Below are 26,346 nucleotides of genomic sequence, written 5' to 3'. Positions count from 1 at the left end.
GATAATAAAAAGAAAAAGAAAAATATTTTCATAGACTATTAAATTTAAATATTTCAAGAACATTCCAAAACTAAAATATCAAATATCACAAATTCTTATAGTTTTCTTTTGTTGAAATAAACTAAAAATTGAGAAAATTTCTTTATAAAAAATTGACATCTTAAAAATAATTTGTGTAAATTTTTTAATTATTAAACAAATACTATATAAAAATCAAACAATGATAAAAATTATATCTAAGATATTAAAAATCATTATTAATTAAAAAAAAAACACTTTAAATTGAAGTTAATATTATTTAAAAACATACTTATTTTGAAATATAAAAAATAATTAAAAATGATTTGAACAAATATATTTCTCTAAATTTATAAAAAATAAATAAATATGTTGTTTCAAATGTCTTCTCTTCTAGCCCAACAACAAAATGTTGATATTTTAAGTTTTCCTGAGTTCGAGTCCGTCAGACAACAAATTCTGCGTCTGTTTAAATGATTAAGTGTGTTTACGAAACTCAACGAGGATTAATCACATTTCAATAAAGAAACGAACCCAACGTTCTTAAAAAAATCAATTTAGATAATATATTTTAAAGAGTAATTTCTAAGAGATTAAAGATGACGTATTTCGTTCTTATCTCATATGAATATGTGATGACGACTATATTAACTTTCTTTATTTAAAATATATATAAATTAATTTAATAATATATATTTTTTTCAATTCAAACACTACATTTAAGTAATGGATGTGGTTCATAAAAAGTATATATTTTATATATATTAAATATAAAAATATATTAATATAAAGAAGAATATTAATATTTTAATAATAATAATAATAAAGAAATACAAATGTCTAATAATCTGATCAGACGGGACCTTGACGCAATATAAAAGAAGACTATCAGCAATATTGATGGTTCGTTTGCAGTTCAATTCTTGCTCACCGCAAGTCAATAGGACCAGACTTCCATTGCTCTCTCGATCATCATCATCATCATGCTCCCTTCCTCAGGTCTCTTTCTCTCTCTACAATTCTACGATTTCTTGGCGTTTTCTATTTGCTTTATGTTCGATTTGGGTTTCTGTTCTGATTTTCTGTGAAGTTTTCCCTTATTGAGCAAGAATCACCTCGTTTCTGTTCTGATTTACACCTTATTACTAAGCGCACATGGGTTCAGCTTCGATTTCCTTTTATTGTTTCTCAAATTGACATGCATTTTGGGGGAATGATTGATGAAGAACTAGCTCATTTTCTGTGTAAAAAAAATTAGGTTTTTATTAAATTGTGCTGCTTATACCCAAAAAAAGTCCATTTTAGACTAAGGGTTAATCTTAAAAAACCCAATTAACAGATTGGTTTTTTTCTCTAGGGTTTGTTTTCTTTGTTGAGTAGGGATCTGATATGATAGCCCTCTATAATTGTTCTTTTTTTAATGTCATTATCTTCTTCTTCTATATCTTTATGATGGTAATGAATCTGAAAAAGGTTTCTTTTATTCTTGTGTAGCAGATGCAACGTTTGATGCATCACAATATGCGTTTTTTGGGAAGGATGTTTCGGAGGAAGTTGAGTTAGGAGGTATAGAAAATGATGAAACTTATGACATACAATTTGCTGGGAATGTTGGTGATGAATATCATCTCTTTGAAAGTCAAGAGGTAATAAGAGTTTTGTTTACTTAATTAATTAAATCAAGAGGTCAATTATGGATCTATTAGTATTTTTGTTTTGGAAATATAATATATAGTATTATTATATTTTGTCTTGGAATTCTTGTCAATAATGGAGTTTCTGTTTGTGTTTCACAGCAGGGTTCTGGCTCTGGTTTTGGATCTCTGTCTGATGTAGATGATCTCACTACTACATTTTCAAAGGTTAGCTTCTTGTTGTATTCGTTTTTTTGTAGATTGATTTGCATTTTTTATCTTGATTTTACGATTCTTATTACTGGATGACATAATGCATAAACTTATGCTTAAAGTTGTGATATGGTGCCCATGTTAATGGAAAGACATTAGGCCAATGGTCTCTTGGTTATAAGTGAAAGCTTCTTAGATGTATATTTTCTTACTTTGTTATTTTAGCTTTAACTTTTAATGAAATCTCGCTTTCCATGCAGTTGAACAGAGTGGTTACAGGTCCAAAGCATCCTGGAATAATTGGAGAGCGGAGTTCTGGGTCATTTTCAAGAGAAAGTAAGTGTGCTTCTGTTCAACATCTTGTTGATTCTAGATTTGCTTCAAAGTTTTTCTTGATGTAGAGCATAAGGCTCGATTGAGGGTAGTAACTTAAAGTTAAATGCTGCATAAACCAAGTGAAATATCTAAACTGTAAGTTGATTTAATAAATGGGAACTAATGTTTTGAAAATACTTGAATACTATTTTACCCTTATAATGAGGTAAGTTGATTAGTTTATAGAGCTTAGTTGTTATCTTTTGGATGATGCTCATTCGAGATTACCAAGTTAAGTCTATATCTTATGAATCAAGTTAGATTTATAGTTTAGTTTGATTTGAATATAGCAATTATGAAAGGAACTCAATTCAAATAAGCATTTACTCATTTGGATTAACTGATGAGCTGATTTTCTTAAAATGCTGATTATTATTGACTGGAATTTGGTGCAGGTTCATCAGCGGCTGAATGGACACAGGAGCCAAACTCCTCCTTTGAGTGGTTAGATAAATCTTTATCCGACACAGAAATTTTCCAACAAGGAAAGAGGTGGTCTTCACAGCCTTACAATTCACCAGATTATCTTTCCGAAACAAGGACTTTGTACAGAACATCCTCGTCTCCTCTCCAACAACAACAGCAGCAGCAGCAACAACCTTATTATTCAAGCGAAACAACATCAGCTTCTCTCGAAGATTCAAAACCCTTATACAGAACATCATCATACCCTCATAAGCTACAACAGCCGCCACAATTTTCCAGTGAGCCTATATTAGTACCCAAATCATCTTTCACTTCTTTCCCTCCACCCGGCTCAAAATCTCAACAACCTTCGCCTCGTAATAGTTCATCTTATAGCGGAGGCCACCATCAACCCTTTTCTGGCATCAATCTTTCACCTTTGTCCAGCCCAAATTTACATTCCGGTTTGACCCACAGAGTTTATGGTTCAAGTTTACCTCAGTTAAACCCTTTTAGTAACCGGACACAAAGCAACTGGACGAACCAGAGTCTCTTAAACAATGTCTTGCAACAACAACAGCAGAGAATGCATCTTCCAGTTCAACCGTCTTTATCTCATATATCCGCCATGCAATCGCATTTTTTCAATTCGTTTGCACCTTCCCCACATTTCAACAAGTATGGGTTAACTGACGGGAGAGATCATAATCGGCATCATAAGACGTCGCAGAAAGGCAAGTCAAGTCTCAGATCACAAGGCTCAGATTCCAGTAGTAGCCAAAAGAACGAGAAAATCACCCTACAGTTCAGATCCAAGCATATGACATCCGAAGAAATTGAGAGCATTCTCAAAATGCAGCATGTCATAACCCACGGAAACGACCCGTATACTGATGATTATTACCACCAAGCCCGAATCGCTAAAACATCATCCGAATCGGGTTTGAAACATCGGTTCTGCCCATCGGGTTTGAAGGATTCGTCTAATCGAACTCGTAACAACTCCGAATCGCATTCATATATCAATGTTGATGCGCACGGGCGAATTTCTTTCTCTCCTGTTCGTAAACTACAGCAGCCATTACTCGAATTCGATTCACCATCTTCTGATCAGAAGTTGTCTGAGAAGCCTTTGGAGCAGGAACCCATGTTCTCGGCTAGAATCGCAATTGAAGATGGCCTTTACATCCTACTTGATGTAGACGATATCGACAGGCTACTACAGTTCAGCCTACCGCAAGACGGTGGGGTTCAGCTAAGACGTAGGCGTCAGGTTCTGTTGGAAGGACTAGCAACCGCTCTCCTCCAGCTCGTCGATCCCCTCGGAAAAAGTTCAAACTCACTTCCGAAGGACGATATCGTATTCATGCGGTTGGTCTCAATTCCGAAAGGAAGGAAGCTTATTTCCAAATACCTAAAACTCTTACACCCGGCTGGCGATCTTTCAAGGATCGTCTGCATGACTGTTTTCCGGCATTTAAGGTTCTTGTTCGGAGCCGAGACGAACGACGAACTGGCTAAGGCGGTTAGTGGCTGTGTTATCGGGATGGATCTGAATTCACTTAGCGCTTGTCTAGCGGCTGTAGTGTGTTCATCGGAGCAGCCGCCGTTACGACCAATAGGAAGCCCGTATGGAGATGGGGCTTCAGTTATTCTGAAATGCGTTCTGGAGAGAGCTACCCGACTCCTGAAAGAACATTTCCATGGGAGTAGCAGTAGTAGTAGTATGCCGAATCCTGCACTTTGGCAGGCTTCATTCGACGCCTTTTTCGGTCTTCTGACAAAGTATTGCATAAGTAAATACGATAGTATAGTGCAATCGATAGATCCACAGGGACAGCAGCCGAGCATGGAGATGACTGGATCGGAAGTGGCTAGAGCGATAAATAAGGAGATGCCAGTTGAGCTTTTAAGAGCTAGTTTACAGCATACAGATGATAAACAGAGGAAAGTGTTGATCGATTTTGCTCAGAAATCGACGCCGGTGACTGGATTGAATACTCGGGGTGGAGGAGGCAGTCGTGATGGTCAAGTAAGTGCAGAGTCTGTGAAGGGTTAGTTGGACTAGCGACGGAAAAGGTCTTGTGGTTTTTATGATGAAAGGACCTTCGTCGATGTGTCGGTTTGTTCGGTTATTATTAAGGTTATTATTAAGATGTAATAATATTGGAATATATATATTATATATAGGAATAATATAGTAGATGTTATATGTATTTGTTTGATTTAATCTTGGTACTTGCTACATTTTTACTACTGGTACCATTGTTGTCGGTTATGGTTGTTACCTCCTACATTTCACCTAGTTAATGAATTCTGTACAAAATAAAACAACTATGAAGTCTAATATTCCAGTTTTCAGTTATATATATATATGTTGCTTTTTATTTGCCATAATTGTGATGTCTAAATATAAGTTAAATTATTTTTTTGTTTTTGTTTGTGTGTGATAAAAGATAATTTTCGAAAAGTTAAAAATATTCATAAAAAATAATTTCAAAAAAGTTACAATGATTTGCGATCCAATTAGCATTCAATTCGGAAAAATATCTCAGTTACTGTCTTTACGTCAGATTCAACTAGAACGTTATTTCAAGAGTTATTGATTTCAATTTGGAGGGCCTTTCTTAAGACTTCGGCTTGTGCCACAGAAATGTTAATTGTTCTGATCAAAAGTGGAGCTCCGGAATGATTGTGGGCGATGAAATTCAATGTTTGTTTGTCCCTGTCATTGATTAAAACTTATGTCAGAGTTAAACTTGATTGTTCCTTCGGGTGTTTTTTCTTATTTTCTTTCCGTCCTAAATCCTTAGGTGGTCCTCCGTGAATGTCATTTTTACAATAAAAGTTTTTCAAGTACTAGAACGGCATCGTGAGATTGTAAAATGATTTTTTTTTCTAAACACAAATTCATTTCTTCGTTTTCAAATAGACCAACAGAAATTTGCTATAAGACTGCATACAAAAGATAATAATGTGATTAGCTTCAATGATGTCTAGAAACCATAGGTCGAAATTAGAAATATTTGAGTTAGTTGGGATAAAAATAATTCATACCAAATTTCATATCTCATTTCTAGAATCACATAATAGCAAAAACATGTTCAAACAGTTTAGTTAACATTCTTAAAATAGGAGAATCATTCTACGTTTAAAACAATTTTCAGTTGTAAGCAATAACATTTAAACAACATTTTCATATAAAATTCTTAACTTTAGTAACAACTTTGAATCCCAAGATTAATAGGTCTTGATAATGAGGGAATATTAATATTGTTCTTAATAGCTGATTAATGGATACTAGTATAACTAGAACTCACATAAAACATTGTTACTAGTACCATTCCAAACCATCAGAATTGACTAATATAAAGTTTAATTTACTTTTTTTAGTAAGTAATTAACCAAGAATAGGAATAAGTTTAAAGGGATTCCATTTACCGTCAATGTCGATTATTACACTAACGGTTAAAATTAATGTGGTGTTACTCCACCATATTTGTTAGATATTATTAGAATCTTAACAATCAATTATATTATTTTGTATCTTTTATTTTAAATAAGGTTTTGTAATTCAAGTGTAAATATCAAAACAATAATAAAATATTATTCTCTCTTTAAATTTCTCTTCAAGATATTCTAATACTTTGAATCAAAGTCTATAGGTTCTACCAATTCACAAAGCTTTTTACTAATTTATCCAATCCTCCAAGTTTCTTTCAATCTACCAAAACCTTCTACTAACCTATTCAGATTTATGTCTCAACAAATATCAACCATCCCATTCCAAAGTTTAATGACAAAAACTATGATTTCTGGTATGTAAAGATGAAGACTATCTTTCGATCTCTTAACCATTGAGAAATTGTAGGGAATGAACCAAAGAAAGAAACCAGACTCAATAAAGCTGACTTGAAGTAACTAATGCAGTCCCGACAAACTGACACAAACGCTCTTTTAATTCTCCAAAGAGCGGTCACTAAAACAATCTTTCCCAAAATTATGCCCGCCGATACAGCCAATGAGAAATGTGAGATATTGCAAAGTGAATTTCAAGGAGATGTAAAAGTTGGAGCAATTAAGCTCCAATCACTACTTAGGGAATTCGAAAATACAAAAATGAAGGAGACAAAGAACCTCATGGAGTTCTCGACCAATATCTTTGATTTGGCCAACTAGATGAAATCTCACGGTGCGAAAGATTCTCATATGCCTTCCTAAAAAATATTATTTCATTGTAATTATAATTGAAGAAACAAATGATCTATCAACACTCACAGTCAAAGAAGTGATGTCGTCCTTAAAATCATTTGAGCGACAATTGTCTAAACACTCCGAAAAACCAATAGAGAGTGCATTTCAGTCAAAACTCAATACTAGCAACAACGAACGAGAAGATAATTTGAGTTCTAACCAGTTAAAAAGTGGAAGATATTTAAGAGGGCGAGGTGGAGGTAACTCAAAAGGCAAGGGAAAAGACATCACATCAAATTGCAATAACTGTAATAAATCAAACCACTCTAAGAAGGACTATCGGTATAAAGGAAATTCTAGATGCAACAAATGTCATCGATTTGGTCACCTCCCTAAAGATTGTCGAAGTGGAAACACTCATCAAACAAGTTAGGTTGAGTCAAATCAAACAGACCCGGAGACACACAAAACATTCTATGTGTGTCGCATAGCTAGTGACAAAGAAAGAGAGGAGAATGATTAATAAACATCAAATGTAGCAACCACATGATGCCAACCTTAAAAATCTTCTCAGAGCTCGAAAAAAATGTCAAGGCCCTTATTCAATTCGAGAATGGAGAGCAAGAAAAATCAAAAGGACTTGGAAAGATCACCATCAAGACGAAGGAAGGATCGAGCTATATTAACAATGTACTATGTGTGCTAAGCTTGACCAAAATTTACTCAGCCTCGAACAATTGGTGGACAATGGGTATAAGCTTTGCTTCGATAACAATGTGTATATTATCTTTGATCGACAAGATAAGTCACCAAGATTAAAATGGTCAATTGAAGTTTCTCTCTTAACATCAATTATGTAGATTTAAAAGCTCACTTATTTTCTACCTCGAATTACCTAACCTCAACGTCATGGCATCACTGACTTAGCCATATCAATTTTTGAAGCCTCAAAGAGTTGTCTGACAAAAGTATGGTGCAAGGACTTCCTCACATAGAAGAAAAGCAACACGTATGCGAAGAATGTGCATTTAAAAAGTAACATCGACTTCCTTTACTTAAAGGAGTATCATGGAGAGCTAAAGAAAAACTAGAACTTGTCCACATCGACATTTGGGGACCAATGGACTCCCTTTATAATGCTTAAATTATGTATTTTGTTCTATTCATCGATGACCACACTCGTATGACTTGGATCTATTTCATGAGAATTTTTTTTGGAAGTATTATGGGTTATTAAAAAAGTTCAAGAGTCTCGTTGAAAAACCATATGTTTCATCAAAACCCTACGAAGTGATAGAAGCAAGGAATACACTTCTATGGAGTTTCACAAGTTTTGTGAAGACGAAGAAGTAGAACGAAAACTAACAGTAAAGTACACCCATAAACAAAATAGTGTTATTGAGAGGAAAAATCAAACGATCATTGAAATGGAAAAATTAATGATTCATGAGAAATGTTTACCCAAAACCTTCTGGGTTGAAGCAATTTACACCACCGTTTACCTATCCAATCAATTTCCAACCATAGCCATACCAAACAAGACTTTGTTTGAAGCATGGAGTGGTAGAAACCATCGGTGAACCATCTCAAGGTATTCATAAGCATGTGTTATTCTCAAATTCCAAAATTGAAACGAAGTAATTTGACGAATCGAGCAAAAAATGTTTTTTTTTTGTTACAGTACCATGAGAAAAGGTTATAGACTGTTTAGCCTAAATGAATGTCAAGTTATTATCAACCGAGATGTTCAAGTTGATGAAAATTCTTCATGGAATTGTGAAGAAAACAAAGTTGAGAAAAATAATGTTCTAATCGAAACTAACAATGATGAACATGTTTCATTAGTGCCAGGTACACCAGATCCGAACTTAGATTAACTCAAAAAATAAAGTCGTAACTCAACTGATCCGACTTCATCAAACTTTTCATCCACGAGTTCAACTCCAAAGAGGTACAAATAAATAGACATTATATGCGATACATACAACTATTATTCAATTGAGCCCGTGAAATTTGACGAAATAATCAAATAAGAACCGCAGAAAAAATCAATGTGATCATGAATAATTAAACATGGAAGCTCGTTCACAAGACAACTGACAAAGAAGTCATATGTGTCAAATGGATCTAAAGTCAAACATAACACAAATGGATACATTCAAAGAAATAAAACAAGACTCGTTGGGAAAGGTTATTCTCAAAAATCAGGAATTGACTACGGGGAGACATTTGCCCCAGTATCTCGGCTAGACACAATCCAAGCTATAATTGCATTCGCTGCTAACAAATGATGGGAACTTTATTAGTTCGATGTCAATTCAACATTCTTCAATGGCGAACTAAAAGAAGAAGTGAGTATGTAGATCAATCTCAAGGCTCAATTCTTAAAGGAAAATAAGATACGGTCTACAAGCTCCAAAAACGTTATATAGACTAAAATAAGTTCCTCGTGTTTGGTATAGTGAGATCGACAACTACTTCAACCGAACAGAATTCGAGAGAAGTAAGAGTGAAACAACCTTGTATGTCAAAAGACAAGTGTAACCACCGAAAATCTCTTGTCTCGACAAAGATCGAGGTTTGAGAAATTTCAACATCGGTTTGCATGTTGAGAATCTTTTTAACATTATTTAAAAAGATTTATATAAAAATATGTCCCAACATTTTAAAATTAATTATAACAATAATTATTTTTTGATCAAATTTTAAACAATCTTTTAGATTTAGGATAATTATAATTTGATTAGGAAAAATCTGTATTTAAATTAATTAAAAATATTATTTATTTAATGAAATAGTCGCCAATTGATTTTTAATTTAAAATCAATAAAATATTTTGTATACACAAACATATATTTAACTAGAGATTCTTTTGAATTCGATGTTTGGTGATACTCGAGAAAGGTTTTTCGTACTATATCCTCCGTATCCATTAAAGAACAATATATACTTTATAAATATTTTCTTTTGAAATTTTGGTTTTATTACAATATATTTAACCAATTATTTTTCAAGTACACTAGACATGCACATATTTTCTTGCATTTAAAATTATAGAATAATCTTTAAATTTTGTTACCTGCGATTGATGTCGATGTTTGTGGGGGGAAGTACCTGAAAAAAAATAGTTTTAATGTATTATGAACTAAAATTAAATCCCAAACAAGACCTAATCAAAATATTTTTTAATAAAAATATTCTAAAAATATTTTGAAATATTTTTCATTTTTTTCAGAATTTTAGAAAATGGTTCAGGGCTCAAATTAAAAATATAATTGAAGTTTTAAAATCTCAACCAAACAGGCGACCGATCCTCACAGTCGAGGGTGTCAATCCCTCGATCTCGGGATAAAACCTTGGGTCCTAGATTGAGACCTCTCGGTCAGGTGTGGGAAACCCTCAGTCGAGGTGCGGGAGACTCTTGATATTGGGCTAAGGATCCTCGGTCGGGTGTGGAGAGTCCTCGGTCGAAGTGTGAGGAGCTCTCGGTCCTAGGTTAGAAATTCTCGGTTGGGTGCAAGATTCCTCAATCGGGGTGCGGGGAACTCTTAGTCCTAGGCTAGGAATCCTCAATCAGGTGCGAGGAGCTCTCGGTCCTTGGCTAGATTTTCTCAATCGAGGTGCGATGAGCTCTTGGTCCTAGGCTAGATTCCCTCGATTGGATGTAGGGGATGGTTCGATTTTCTTAGTTGAAAATCGAACATAGGTCAAACCCTTGGTCAATCGTCAAGAACATAAAACTGTAGATTTGATTATTTTGATTGGGGCCCTAATCCTTCGATCCAAGGGTATGGGGAGCTTCGCCTAGTCCCAAGGATCATTTATAACATCATCTCGATGTATCATTTGATCGAATGATGTTTCATTGAAATCAAACCGTTTTGAAGTAAAAAACAGGTTTTTAATTTTTAAGATTTAGTGAAGTGTAAGGAGCTTGTCAATAACTTTCTTATACTTCACGTGATTGAATAAATCAAAACATGAACACTGGTTATTCATTTTGACCATTTCAAAACTCAAAACTGAATTTTTTATTTTTATAAAAAAATTAGTTTTTGATCAAACATGATCGAGATTGATTATAATCGATCATGATACACTCCTAACATCCTTAGAAACATGTTGGAAATGTTTTTAGGTTGGTGTTCTTGAATTATTACCTAAGAACGGAAACCCAATTTTGAAATTCAAAATAAAATTTGGGTACTTTTGATTTGGATCGATTCATTAAGATTTGTTTCAATAGAAAGCTTATAAATGATTTTAGTATCGTTTTATAATAAAAAAAATTGAACAATCAGACAATATATAAGATCGGTCGAACTGAAATATAGAAATTTCAATTTGAACTTGTAAATCAAATTATTGTATGATTGGAAGCTTACTGTGAGTTGAAGAACACTCCTAGACTCTTTTAGAATATTTATAAATGTCCAGATCCGAGCTTTACAATCTTACACAAAGATTTGAAGGTTTCAAGAAAATCTTGAAAATTTAAATGGTGGATTTTGTTCGGGATTGATTGAGGGCTTGGAATTGGATTCATTGCCTTCGGTTTGCCTAGAGGAAGTTATTTATAGTCTCCCAAGGTCGGTTGATCGACCAAGTAGATCGAATTTTAGTGAAAATCCATCAATGACATTTTGTCTGTTCTTTATCCAACTTGATCGTTCAGGCTATAATGAGGCATATGATCGTATGTGAAATGATCATCGTGGTAGGATGATCATTTCAGCTATTGAATTAGTTGTTTTAGTGGACTAATGTCGAAGTTCCATCTTTGAGAAATCAAATATTTCGGCAGTTCATCATGTCGTTCGTTGTGTGAAAAAAGACAAACCAAGGGTAAAACATCGTCATTTCAGATTGAAATGCGAACGCTCAGGCGTTCCGTCCGCGCTTCATCAGCAACTAAGTGTTTTGTTGTGTTTGGGTTAACAACGTTGAGACGCACGTTAGTTGATCCAGTGTTGCGCGGAAACACTTTTCTTTTGTTGTAGTAAGCTACGCGGTCCTCTGTTATTCGTTGGATGAAGTCGGGGGCGCTCATCCAATGGTTGTAGAGTCTACTACACTGAATCTTCCCGTTTTCGGCTACGGTAGATCACGCTCCATTTTCAGCCCTAGAGTTTGTTTGAAATTGATTTTTCTTTCATCCCTTTGATTTTATTTTTAACTTACAAAATATATAAAATATTTTTAATAAATATGATATTTATTTTGCCTATTTATTTTATTTTTATTTTTGTATATTTTTATGGTTAAATAAATAATTTATTTTGGATAAAATGAAAACAACATTTATCTAAATTATTTATTTTAAATCATTTGACCCCTTAAGATTAATTTTTTAGATAAAATGAATATAATATTTATCATAAATTATTTATTTTAATTCATTTTGACCCCTTAAAATTAATTTGAGATCAAATTAATATAACATTTATCTGAATTATTTTCTTTATTTTTCTTGGTCATTATCTTAATTAATTGGGGTTTAATTATTACAATAATTAATTCAATTAATTATTTAATTGTGTCTTTGTCCTTAATTTTAATTTTTTTGATTTTATTTTTCAAAATAGTTATCTTAAAATTTATAAATTAGGTACGTAAACTTTTAGTGTTTACAAACAAAGTATCAATATTCTTATAGTCACTCTTTATGTTGATAATCTGATTTTCACCGGAAACGACAAAAAGATGATTGAAAAGTTTAAAGATGACATTACTCAAAAGTATGAAATGAGCGATATGGATCTACTTTGACATTTCTTGGACATGGAGATCTACCAAGAAGAAGATATAGTCTTTATCTAGCAAAAAGATATATTTAGAAAAGATTTTTGAAGAAATCCAACATGTTCTAATGTAATCCGAGAGAAATTGAAGAAAAAAGATGGAGGAGAATTAATACATGTCACTCATTCATGTAGCCTCATCGGTAATCTACTACATCTTATAGTAACCCGACCTGATTGCAAACCTGCACTCAAAGCTTATGCAATGCCCGAGCCAAGACCATGAAGAGTTATATTTTTTTTGGGTGTTCCAAAAATCACCAGGAAAGTAAACACTTAAGAATTTTGCACCATAAATCATTTAGTTTATTGATAACTCTTCAAACCTATTTTGAGTGAAGGGACGAGAGAGATTGAGATCACGAAAACTCAAACCCCCTCAGATTTTCTCAATGTCAAATTATCTCATTTGGCTCAATGAATACCTTTAAAATTCACATTTAATTTCCCCTGGAAGTTAAATATCAATGTGTGGATTTTTTTTTTATAAAATAAATTGGTAAGTAAAAAACTGGCATATAGAAGACCGAGATGTTTTGCATAACTTATTTGATAAGAACTTCTTTTCCAAATTGACTCAAAATAACTTGCTTCCAGCCAGCCAAATTAGATTTTATTCTATCAAATAGTAGTTTTAAAGCACAATTCTTCGATGAATCCAATGAATAGGAAGACCGAGATACTTACCTTTGATGTCGGAATAACCAATATTAAGAATTGAGCTTAATTCGTCTCTCAATTATTGTGAGTATTGCTGGAACATAATAATGCAGATTTATTCAAACCATAGAGTAACGATTGAGTAATCAGAAATGGCGTTAATAACCCACCGAATCTTTAGAAAAAAAATAATATCGTCAACACATCAACAAACGGAATTCAGGGAAGGTTCTCGTAAGTTTAATGCCCTTAAAAAGGTCTTTCCACTTTATCGTATGCTTTCAACATATCGATTATAATTGTACATCAAAAGTTGTACCCTTCTTATTTTCTTAAGATTTTTAAATACTTCTTGTGCAATATAAATATTATTTATAATTTGCTGATCTTTCACAAAAGCTCCATGTTCTTCATAAACTAGTTGAGCAAAAAAAGGTTGTAGCCTTTTTATTATAACTTTAGCAAAATAAAAAAATTTATAAGCAAAGTTACATAGCCCGATTGACCTAAAATGACTCACTTCTTCAATATCAACAATTTTTTGGATTAGAACTAAATTTGTCCCATTTGTCATTAGCTATTAAAATGTGTTTTTTATTAAATTAAGTGATTTTACTAGAATGATATATATTTTAAATATTCAAATAATTAAAGATCAGACAAACTTATTTAAATTCAAAACAATTGATTATTTAATATGAAGGAATTGGTCCTAATCCTCCCAAGACATGGGAAATTCTCAATCTTGTACCCATTAGTCGGTATCGTTCCCCATCCCAGCTTCCCCGTAGTCTATTCTAGGGATTTCGTAGTCTATTATGTTATTTAAATCTTATATTAAAATTTAAATTTAGGTATTAATTCAAGTTTTTAGAATAGTAATTATTCAGCTAACTCAATACATTTGTTCAACTTCAAACACTAATAAGACATAAATAAAACTATTTGAAAGATCAAATTATGAAAGATAATAAAATCATTTTAATATTTTAAAGTGGGTGTGTTTAATTAGAAAAACTCTTTAGTTATGAATTGGGTTAAATATGTTTTATTTTATAACATTTTATTGTATATTTAAGTTTTTTCTTTAGTTATGAATTAGGTGATCTCAAATTTATTTTCCTTAGTTAATAAAAAGAAAACCCTCTCATTGAAAATTTGATTGGACAAAACGTGTTGAAGTTGGTGGAAAGGTCTATCTTGAACATTCTCTATTAATGGGGGTATAGTCTTGTTAGAAGCATCTAGAAATAAGTAAAATATTCTCAAATGGAAAATGCTCTTATTTTGTTTTTTAATTATTATTATTAACTCTCAAAAATAAAATTTTGTAACATATTTTCTCTTAAAAATAAACACCACCCATTCTAAAGGCCAAATCTAATTAAATAAAAATAATTTTATAATAATTATTATTACTAAATCAATTATTCATAATATTCTTATAATAATTTGACTAGTGACAAAAATGGATGTGACCTTCCATTCAATAAGAAGGTTTATAAAGATTATTTTCTAATGATTACATAGTTTAAGGTGTAAAAACATCTACTAGACAAGATATTAAAGTTATCATATTCAATATTCAATATTTATTAAAAATATTCTTATTTAACCCATAAATTAGTTTAAATATTAAAAATTATGTAAAAAAACAAAAATTACGAGTTCAATTAAACCTAAAATTAAAATAAAGTAAAAGTCGGTGAATATAAATAAAATTAGCTGATCTATTTTAAAAATTATATATGAAAAGAATTTAAACAAGTAAAATATTAAAGAGAAATAATTTGGGCAACGAAGTTATAACGAAAACAAGACTACGAATTTTAAACAGTCTGCCACAAGTGCAAAAGAGAGATAAAAAAAATTAATTAATAAAAAAATTTGAAAAAATTGCTATGTTCGTGAGATTTTTGTCCCAAACACGGCCATTATCAAAAAAAAAAAAATTTATTTCTTTCTCTTGCACAAGTGGTCGACTTTCGGTCTCAACTTCGTTACCTCTATCCTGGCTTTAAATACTTTGAATTATTTAAATAAATTGAGCACAAGTAATTTCTAAATTTAGTATTTTAAAAATTCAATTAAAATAGTACCCATCAAATTATGATTTATTTGAAATGATCTAAAAATAATAATAATTTAAAACAAGAAATTAAAAGTAGCACGCCTAGTTATGTATAAAAAGAAAAAAGCGGAAACAAAATATGTGGCTACAAAATGATGATCGGCCAATGTAATGATTTGGACGGCCAGCTGGATTGACACGTGGTTGACATTGATTAGCCACATCAGCAAAATAGACACCACCCCTAAATTGAAGGTAATTCATTATTTTTTCTCACTATAAATACTTATAAATTAAAACCCACTTTGATCATTATCATCTTCTTCATCAATCAAATTTATTTTAAAAAAATGGTTAATTTAGTTTTGATAATAATGGTTATCTTATTTTCAACTAGTTTAATTGCAACCGGAAACTTGAATCAACAAGTTGATATAACATGGGGAAATGACAAAGCCAAGATATTCAACAATGGGAGTCTCATCATTCTTTCATTAGATCAAACCTCCGGCGCCGGTTTCCGGTCAAAAGATGAGTATTTATTTGGTAGAGTTGATATGGAAATAAAGCTTGTGGCCGGAAACTCTGCCGGAACTGTTACCGCTTATTATGTAAGTGTTACTTCTAACGCCCCATATTCGTGTATTCCGTTTGTATAGAAATCGTGATATTTTGGTCTCTTAGGTTATGTCGACTACTACGTGGGTCTAGTACGGTATTTGCAATTCATAATTTAATTGTGGGTTTGAATCTTAATTAACCAGCTTTCATCTCAAGGAAAAAACCATAATGAGATAGATTTTGAATTCTTGGGGAACTTGACCGGAGATCCGTACACTGTTCATACTAATGTGTTCATTGAAGGGCGTGGAGGAAGGGAACAACAATTTCGTTTGTGGTTTGATCCTACTTTGGAATTTCATACTTATTCCATCCTTTGGAATCCTCAATCCATCATGTAAGTATCTATCTATGTAGTTTTGTTATACGATTTAACCCCAAACACAATTTTTATGTTTGGGGCGATTTTGTTTCGGTTTAACTACTTGGGGATTTGTCTTAGATGATATTTGTGTTTTTCCGCTTAATTTTATACTCTTTTTTAAATATTAATAAATACAATTAATATATAACATTATGAATATATTTATTTGTTTTTAGATTTTATAAGAGTTTTAAGTTTTTTTTATAATAATATGAATTTTTAATATATTATAATATATATTATATAAAAACATAATTTTATATAATTTATTATAGAAAAAATATATTTTCAATGCCCGTATAAATTTCTCAAATTGGAGTAAAATACAATATGAAGTAAAACGGAATGAAATCATAAATGTACTCCTACTTTATAAATAATAAGGGCATACAAGTACGTGATTTTTTTATTCGAGAATGAGAAAATGAATAAATTGTCCTATTTGAGCATCCCAAATTTTATGTTTTTCTAACATTAAATTCCTTAATTTTTTTTGTTACCTATTTGCTACAATAATTTTTTGTTTTATCAAAAATCAAAACTAACCAAATTTATTAGAAAATTAAAAAATTAATCAAAAATTATTTTTTTAATTTATTTTTCACTTATACAAAAATTTCACCAAAATAGTTCAATCGTAAAAGTCATCTTAATAAATCAACTAGTCACGAATTCAAGTTGTGAGATGTCATATTAGTTCTCCTTAATTCAAAAAAAAAAAAATTCACTCTTAATTCTTACTTTAACCATTTTAAAAAGTGACTGTAATTTTGATAGTGAACATAATATCAATTTTAAAGTGATTAAGTTGAAACCCTTAATTACTCTATTGATTTATAAAGACCTGTCTATTCAATTTAGGAGATTTAATCAATCCTTTATTGAGAATATACTAACTCAATAATTTATTGGGCCATTTGTTATTTTTATGTGATTTAATTTTTTGTTTTCTTTAATATTATGATTATATCGTTGAGATTAAACTACTCGCATCATTCTTTATTATACTTAGATGGTACGTTGATGAAACGCCAATAAGAGTGTTCAGAAACTTACAATCGCGAGGTATTCCATATCCTTCAAACCAAGCCATGAGACTCTACTCAAGCCTCTGGGATGCGGATAATTGGGCCACAAGAGGCGGTCTTGTGAAAACCGACTGGAGCAAGGCGCCGTTTAAGGCCTCTTTCAAGAACTTCAAGACCAATGGCTGCCTCTGGTCTTCGTCGGCTAAGAAATCGTCTTGCCCATCATCAAACAAGGGATCGAGTTGGCTTAACCAGCAATTAGATGGAACAAATATTCAAAAACTAAAGTCGGTTCAAAACAAGTACATGATTTACAATTATTGTGCAGATGCCAAACGTTTTTCCAAAGGCTTTCCGGGTGAATGCAAGTTTGTATTCTAAGTGTTTTTATACATAATAAGATTGAGTCAATATTAATAAACATATAATTTTTTAGTTTGATTTCCCAAATAAGTTGTTACATTAATTATGAAAGAATAAATTTTTACATGGAAATTAAATCAAATGTTAAAAAAATAGAGTAAATTATTATAAGGAGATGGTCAATGGATGAAGAGTGATCATTAAGCAAGCAAAGTTTGAATTTTTTGGCATTGTTTGCTTGCAGTTATTTTAATATATATATATTTTTTCTAATTGCTTAAATGATTTTATTTTATTTTATTTCAATGAAATGAATATATTCCTTCTCTAAATGAAATTTTTCATTCAAATCAAAATCTAACCGTACTTACTGTTACCACAGCCACTTTTAACAAAGATGAGAATGTCATATATTCTCTATGCTAATCCAATTATAGACATGTTCGATATATTTTTTATCTTTTGTGTTTACTATTTGCGTAATAATTCATTATAATAATTTTGTGTGATAAATTAATGCACAAGTTATAATCAAACACATTTTTCATTTAAACATAATTTTAATATCAAACAATTAACTCTCGATTTTACTCTCGGGTGTCTAAACCGAAAACTCTACGATATCTCTCGATAAACGCCCAATTGTTTTTAACGAAAGAGTCAATACCGAAGGATGACGAGAGTTACCTAAACTTTCGGTATTGGGTCTATACCGAAGGTTATAGGGTCAAAACCGAAAGTTTTTACTCTCGTTTTTTACCCCTTTTTCACCGGTGTCTTTAAATCTATTCTCTGATGAATATGATGGAGCCAATAAAATTGAGTATAAATTGAATCAAACTCATTCATTGAAAACTTTTTAAAATCAAATTAAAATATATATATATATATATATGGGATGAATTAATTTTCATTAATTTAATTAAAAATTACATATAAAAAATTAATTAGTAAATAATATTGCAAAATAACATCTACAGAATAAACAATTGATTGATTTAGACATCAAATTGTTATTAAAATTTTCAATAAAAATATTGAATGATTCTATAATTTGTTGAGGCAAACTTATTTGAGAAGAACTCGATAATTATGGCAAGAATTACTCATCAAAATTATATATATAATATAATCATATAATCATTTTTTTTCTTTATAAATTTTATAGAGGGTGTAAGCTAGAAAGGAGAACTCGAAAACCTCAAGCTTCAGTCTAAACACTTTCTGACTACTACATACAAATTAATTTAAAAATAACTAAATATATTTTATTAATCTATTAAATCACAAATTTTGTAATATAATGTTGAAAACCCATTGCAAAATTGTTCAGTTTAAATTATAACATGATTCTAATAAATTATTTAAAACCTATCCAATAAATATAAAAAATCACAAACATATGTTATCACAAAAATAAACTAACAAATATCTATTATCTCAAAACAAAACAAAACTCACAACTACATAAATATTTATGGCCCACAAAATCGACTAACTCGGGAATTCATAATAATTCATGACATTTTTGAACATTTCATGTAATGTTTAAATGTTTAAAATACAAAAATATTTCAATACTATTTTAGATTTTTATAATAATGAAATAGAGAAGTTGACCAAAAATTAATAAATTTTAAATATTTGAAAGCTGGTGCTCATCTCACGGCATGGCCTTGCTTCAAGAACAAAAAGTTAATCGATCTTCAATTGCGGAAACAATTAAATTAATACTCAATTTCCCATCATCTTCTTCTTCATAACTTCTTCAACCAAAATATGGCTCGTGGATTCATCCTCACCACCTTTCTCTTCATTCTCATCCTTTCTACTTTCGTCGTCATCAACCGTTTCTTCTTCGAAAACCTCTTAGATTTCGGAAAATCCTCGATAATTTCCAATTACGTCCCAATATTGCCCTCGATCCACATCAATGCCTCGGCTCCAACCTCCGAAACCGAAGAAGAAATTCGAATACTCCTAGGGATCTCCACCGTAGCCGAACAATATCAACGTCGCAACTTCCTTCGACTCGTATACAACACTCAATCCACAATTGGCGCCAAGATAGATGTCAAGTTTGTGTTTTGCAACCTCACGAACGAAGAACAAAAGATACTAGTATCGCTCGAGATCATGAGGTACGACGATATCATCATATTGAATTGCAAAGAGAACATGAACAATGGAAAGACCTACACTTACTTCTCGAGCCTTCCCGATATGTTTAAAGACTCTTCCAATATTGAACCATATCCGCCCTATCATTACGTTGTGAAGGCCGATGACGATACATATTTTCGACTAGATGCTTTGGTGGAGTCGTTAAGGCCTTTGCCTAGGGAAGATTTATACTATGGTTATGTTATTCCGTGTAGTAGTATGAATCCTTTTCAACGTTACATGTCGGGTATGGGATTTTTGGTTTCTTGGGATATAGTTGAGTGGATTAAGGATTCGGATATTCCTAAAAGTCATTTGGATGGTCCGGAGGATAGGGTTTTTGGAGATTGGCTACATTTTGGTGGTCGAGGAAAGAACCGGTTTAATGCTAAGTGGTCAATGTACAACTACCCCGAACCGCCATCGTCGTGTACGCATGATTTGTGGCCAAACACTATTGCGGTTCATCTCTTGAAGACGCGGGCCAAGTGGATCAAGACATTGACATATTTTAATGTCACGAAAAATGTTAAAGCATCTAAACTTTATCATATAGATTGAGTTTGAAATATAATGGACCTAGAGTATTAGTTGTGATACTCAAGGACATGACACATAAATTAAATTGAGGATTAAATTTGGATTAATAAATTATTATTTTTATTTTTGTTTGTTTGTATGAATGACTAATTAATTCATCAGTCTTAATTTACAACTTGGAAATACAATTTTATTATTATTTTTATTTTTTTTAAAATAATCTATTTAATAAAAAATTGTTTAAGTACGACGATAAAAGCATGACATGAAAAAAAGTTATGTACAAATTGATTATATTAAAATAATTAATTGACTTGAAGATCTTCAAGAAAGGCAATAAGATCTCCACACGAATTCACAGGTTCCGAATTTAATCTTCGACATCGTCATGATAATGACATTGTGAATAATCATTAACGGTCTACTTTCATTGTTAAAAGTTCTTCGATTTCTTTCCAATCAGATAATCCACCAAAATATTATAGGGATAGAGACCCATATTCTAAGTCTCGCATTTTTAGTCGCCCCAATCCATGCCTCTCAATAACCACTAACAGTTTCCGGCATAACTCATTGTATTCCAGTCAAATTTCACAATAGACTTCATATATTTGTAACAACGTGACAATGTAAAAGTAGGTGAGAAGTTGTCTCAACCTTTTTATAACACATAAACTCACATAAATCATGCATTTTTTCATACATCTATCATTAGTGAGAATTCTGTTGTAAATAACACTCCAACCAAAAAAGGAGATCTTAGTAAGCATCTTAGACTCCGATAAAATTTTCCAACAAAGATCAATGAGGCTAACCTTATTGAACAAAGTGTAACAATATCTCACTTGAAAGTTATTCAGATCACGCCACCGTATAAAATATCGAGAAGACGGATTTAACCCCTTATTTCTAACCATTAACAAAAGTCTATCATTTTCCTCATTTTTCAATTTACAATATTATTATTATTATTTATTTTTTAATTTTTTTTGTAAGAGTGTTTTCCACGTCAATAAATTATCGTCTTCTTTAGAACTTGATTGAAAATAGTGGATTATGACTGACGCTAAGTTGATTGAATTGAGAAATCTAGAGTGGAGATCTGAAATATTGAGCTACTATATATCCTATATCCTGTTAACTTTTTCTAAATTGTTAACTTTTTCTAGATTATTTAGTTGGAGAAAAACTATATAACTTTAAATAGCTAAAAAAAATCTTTGTAAATTATTTTATACTATTATTGCGATGTTGACTAAAATTTGTTCTGAAAATTCGTTCTGAAAATTCATTCATTGCATTTTCAAAGGTTCTCTGTGCCCTTCTGAGTCGCCTAATGTGAGTTATGTGCTAACAACGACGAAGGTCGAAGGCCGAAGGCGACCCTGTGAATGTGACATCTTGCGGTGTAGGTAATGTTTTTGAAACTACTAACAAAAATGTGAGGGTGATATTGACACCGATAAATTAGAGAGATATGAAGTAACACAAGAAATCAATCGACACTCTTCACTCTAGGAATCCACCAAAAGAGTTTAGAGCAAGAAAAATAGAAGATAAACTTCTAAACAAGCTTAAAGCTCAAAGTAATTATTATCAAAAGTGAGTTGTCTCTCACGATTACAAAAAGGCCTACAAATAGGCAAAACTAAGAAGTTGGAACAACTCTCCAAAAAGAAGTAAATAAACTTTATTAGTAGATAATTAAATATTATGACGGTCGATCTCCAAAAGTGACTATTTGAATTCTACCACCCTTCATTAATTCTTCAATAATTTGATCTTATCTTCTTGACTTCCAGAGGCTTCCCAATTCCAGCATCATTCTCCCCGGGTTGGAGAAGATTCGACATCGAATCTGGAACTTGTTCGTCATCAATGTATGGTGAAAGATCAGAAACGTTGAACGTGGTTGAGACATCATAGTTTCCTGGTAACTCCACCTTGTAAGCATTATCACCAATCTTCTTCAAAATTCTAAAAGGACCATCAGCTCGAGGCTGTAATTTTCCATCTCGACCTCGAGGAAAACGCTCCTTTCTTAAGTGAATCCAGACCAAGTCTCCTTCATTGAAAACATAACGCTTTCTATGCTTGTTCGTCACCCTTTGATATTTCTCATTGTGCTTGATAATTTCTTGACGAACTTTCTCATGCAATTGCTTAATATCCTTAGCACGATCTTCTCCATCCTTGCTTATATGATGAGTAATAGGTATTGGAGCTAGATCTATGGGAGTGATGGGATTCTTACCATAAACAACCTCGAACGGACTTGACCCGGTAGTTTGACTCGATGATCGATTGTAAGCAAACTCTGCTTGAGCCAAAACCTCATCCCATTGGCGAGGATTCTTTCCAATCAAACTTCTCAAAAGGTTTCCCAAGCTCCGATTTACAACCTCTGTCTGTCCATCAGTTTGTGGATGGTGAGAAGAACTAAATTGAAGTTTAGTTCCAAGTTTCTTCCAAAGCGTTCGCCAGAAATGGCTCATAAATTTCGAATCCCGATCAGAGGTTATTGTCTTTGGAATGCCATGAAGCCTCACAATCTCTTTAAAATAAAGAATAGCTACGTGAGTGGCATCCATTGTTTTGATGCAAGGAATAAAGTGCGCCATTTTTGAAAACCGATCAACGACCACCATAATCGAATCTTTGTTCCTTTGAGTGCGTGGCAGCCCAACAACAAAGTCCATACTCACATCTTCCCATGGACATAATGGTACCGGTAAAGGTGTGTACAAACCCGTATTTTGCCCATGACTTTTAGCAATATGACACACTCTGCACCTCTCGATGTACTTCTTGACATCTCGATCCATACGTGGCCAATAAAAATTTTCTTGTACGAGTGTAAGAGTCTTTTCTCTTCCAAAGTGTCCCGCAAGACCTCCGTTGTGTGCCTCATCGATAATTGTTAGCCTTAATGAACAATCTGGAATACATAATAATGTACCTTTAAAGAGATAATCATCATCAATCAAGAAAAACTTGAATGGAGCTTTTGAAGATTCCTCCCAAATTTTGCCGAAGTACAAATCATCTTTGTAGAGATCTTTTATCACCTCAAATTCAAGCACTTGTAACTGCAACGTAGACAACAAAGAATGTCTTCGACTAAGAGCATCTGCCACTCGATTTAGCACGCCAGACTTGTGCTTGATCACAAAATTGAATGCTTGCAGAAACTCGACCCATTTTCCATGTCGCGGGTTCAACTTTTGTTGTGAATTCAAGTACTTCAATGCTTCATGATCCGAGAAGAGAACAAACTCCTTGTGTAGTAGATAATGCTGCCAATGATCCAAGGTACGAACAAGGGCAAAGAACTCCTTGTCGTATGTTGAATAATTGCGTCGGGAGTTATTCATCATCTCACTAAAGAAAGCAATGGGTCTGCCTTCTTGGCTAAGAACTCCTCCGATCCCCACGTTAGAAGCATCACAATCTACTTCAAATACCCTTCCGAAATCTGGAAGTTGCAAAATTGGAGCTTCCGTGATTTTTTTCTTGAGAAGTTCAAAGCTTTTTAATGCTTTCTCCGTCCACTTGAAACTACCACCTTTCAAACATTCAGTTATAGGAGCAATGATAGTGCTAAAATTTTTGATAAACCTGCGGTAAAATGAAGCCAAGCCATGAAAACTCCGAATATCATGAATAGTCTTAGGGATTGGCCAACTTAAGATAGCTTCAATCTTGTCTCGATCCATCTTGATACCGTCGGAAGAAATATTGTAGCCCAAAAAGACGAGGCTGTCAGTGAAGAAGTGACATTTCTTCAAATTGGCATATAACTTCTGTTCTCTTAGCACCCTAAAAACTTGTCGAAGATGATTTAAATGCTCTTCTGGACTAGAGCTGTACACAAGAATATCGTCAAAATAGACAACAACAAATTTCCCAATAAATGGTTTAAACATGTGATTCATAAGTCGCATAAATGTAGAGGGTGCATTAGAAAGTCCAAATGGCATAACCAGCCACTCGTAAAGACCATCTCTGGTCTTGAAAGCGGTTTTCCACTCATCTCCAGGCCGCATTCGAATTTGATGATAGCCACTCCGTAAATCAATCTTAGAACCAATTTTGAAGCCGTGAAGTTGATCAAAGAGATCATCGAGGCGAGGAATAGGAAAACGGTATTTGATCGTGATTTTATTCACTGCCCTACTATCAACACACATACGCCACGAACCATCTTTTTTGGCACAAGAAGTGCTGGCACAGCACAAGGACTCTTACTTTCTTGTATAAGACCTCTTGCCAGCAAGTCTTCAACTTGTCGCTGCAACTCTTCATATTCCTTATGATTCATTCTATAAGCAGCTTTATTTGGGATTGACGCACCAGGGATTAGATCTACACAATGTTGAATATTTCGCATGGGAGGAAGACCCGTAGGAATCTCTTCAGGTACGACATCAACAAATTCTTGTAAAAGAGGTCGCACTTGTAGAGGAATAATATTATCTTCCTTGTTTTCTTCCAAAACCACCAATGCAAACGCCCCTAATGATTCATTCATTACATCCTCAAATTGTGATTTGGCGAGCAAATTATTTCCTTCTTCCTTTGATGGCTTAACAATGTCCTTCATTCTTGAAGGCCCCAAAATTATTTTCTCGCCATCTTTTATAAAAGTATAGGTATTTTTGAATCCATCATGTTGCGTTTTCCTATCAAATTGCCAAGGTCTTCCAAGAAGCAAATGACAAACATCCATAGGGATAACATCACACCAAACTTCATCTTTGTACTTTTCTCCAATAGAAAATTGAACGAGACATCGATTATTTACCTTTACTTCATTACCTTTCCGAAGCCATGATAATTTGTAAGGTCGAGGATGATTTTCAGTTTTTAATTGCAGCTTCTCCACCATAGCTGTAGCCACAACATTTTCGCAGCTTCCTCCATCGACAATGATGTCACACACCTTGCCATTTGACGTGCATCTAGTGTGAAAAATATTATTACGAAGCCATGAATCATCTGGAACATAAGTGGCGTTGAGGATACGCCGTATTACTAAAGCTTCCCCATAATCTTCATAAGTGATATCTCCCTCCTCGTTACATTCATCGTAAATTGGTGTTGTCTCTTCATTCTCTTCTTCATACTCTTCCTCAACGAGAGTAATGATTCTTCGATTTGGACAATCAGCGGCAAAATGTCCGAACCCTTTGCACTTGAAACAAGTTTTTTGATTAGTTGGACCACTTGATTTTTCAAAACTAGCAGCACCACCATCCTTACTTGTAAAAGATTTATGTTTTACGTCTTTTATAGCTGGACTGTTCTTGGAAGTAGAAGCACTTCCTCGGTTATAGGCACCACTACCCGATGAGAAACGTCCCCCAAAATGACTCGATTTTTTTTTGTTGTTTTTCAACTTTGAGAGCCAACTGACATACATCATTATATGTCAAATATTGCTGCAATTGGACCACATTTCCAATTTCATATCGTAGCCCTCCAAGAAAACGAGCAATAGTTTGTTCTTCCGGCTCCAAAACATCGCATCGCATCATAAGATTTTCAAATTCAGCCACGTAGTCTTCCACAGATAGATCCTTCTGCCTGAAGTTGTGATATTTGAGAAAAGCATCTTGGCGATAATTATTCGGCAAAAATTTCCTCCTTAACTCCTTCTTCATTTTGTCCCATGTTTTGATCTTTTTCTTGCCATCACGCACACGTTGCTTCTTAAGGTGTTCCCACCAAATGGACGAATATTTTTTTAATTTGATAACCACTAACTTCACCTTGTTATCTTCTTGAACATCTTTGAACTCAAAAATTCTCTCAACGGTATTGAGCCAGTCAATGAATTCATCAGGATTATTTCTTCCTTCAAAATCTGGAATATCAACTTTAAAATCCAAAAACC

At 32.8% G+C, this 26,346-nt stretch overlaps 3 protein-coding genes across 5 annotated transcripts; all 3 read left to right on the top strand.

Moving 5' to 3' along the window:
• Positions 1 to 877: 877 nt before the first annotated feature.
• LOC124933754 (protein PAT1 homolog 2-like) lies at positions 878 to 4,932 on the top strand. 3 transcript variants are annotated; one of them, XM_047474191.1, is made up of 5 exons: positions 878 to 1,017; positions 1,516 to 1,664; positions 1,815 to 1,880; positions 2,126 to 2,201; positions 2,636 to 4,932. In XM_047474191.1, the coding sequence occupies exons 1-5, from the start codon at positions 1,002 to 1,004 to the stop codon at positions 4,702 to 4,704; spliced, it is 2,376 nt and encodes a 791-aa protein (XP_047330147.1). In that variant the 5' UTR covers positions 878 to 1,001; the 3' UTR covers positions 4,705 to 4,932. The 3 variants fall into 3 exon arrangements, with proteins under 3 accessions (XP_047330147.1, XP_047330148.1, XP_047330146.1); XM_047474192.1 differs by having other exon boundaries at positions 955 to 1,017; positions 1,513 to 1,664; positions 1,818 to 1,880; XM_047474190.1 differs by having other exon boundaries at positions 955 to 1,017; positions 1,513 to 1,664.
• Positions 4,933 to 15,707: 10,775 nt separating this feature from the next.
• On the top strand, positions 15,708 to 17,860 carry LOC124934357 (xyloglucan endotransglucosylase protein 7-like). Its single transcript, XM_047474880.1, has 3 exons — positions 15,708 to 15,982; positions 16,136 to 16,329; positions 17,369 to 17,860. Exons 1-3 carry the CDS (start codon positions 15,722 to 15,724, stop codon positions 17,763 to 17,765), a joined length of 852 nt encoding a protein of 283 aa, XP_047330836.1. The 5' UTR covers positions 15,708 to 15,721; the 3' UTR covers positions 17,766 to 17,860.
• Positions 17,861 to 19,526: 1,666 nt separating this feature from the next.
• On the top strand, positions 19,527 to 20,479 carry LOC124935325. The gene has a single exon (XM_047475765.1). It carries the CDS (start codon positions 19,527 to 19,529, stop codon positions 20,469 to 20,471), a length of 945 nt encoding a protein of 314 aa, XP_047331721.1. The 3' UTR covers positions 20,472 to 20,479.
• The last annotated feature ends 5,867 nt before the right edge of the window (positions 20,480 to 26,346 follow it).

This window comes from Impatiens glandulifera, chromosome 4 (assembly GCF_907164915.1).
Source record: "Impatiens glandulifera chromosome 4, dImpGla2.1, whole genome shotgun sequence".
NCBI classification, from domain to species: Eukaryota; Viridiplantae; Streptophyta; class Magnoliopsida; order Ericales; family Balsaminaceae; genus Impatiens; species Impatiens glandulifera.
Note: the sequence above shows the minus strand (reverse complement) of the source record. Positions and strands in the feature narration are given on the sequence as shown.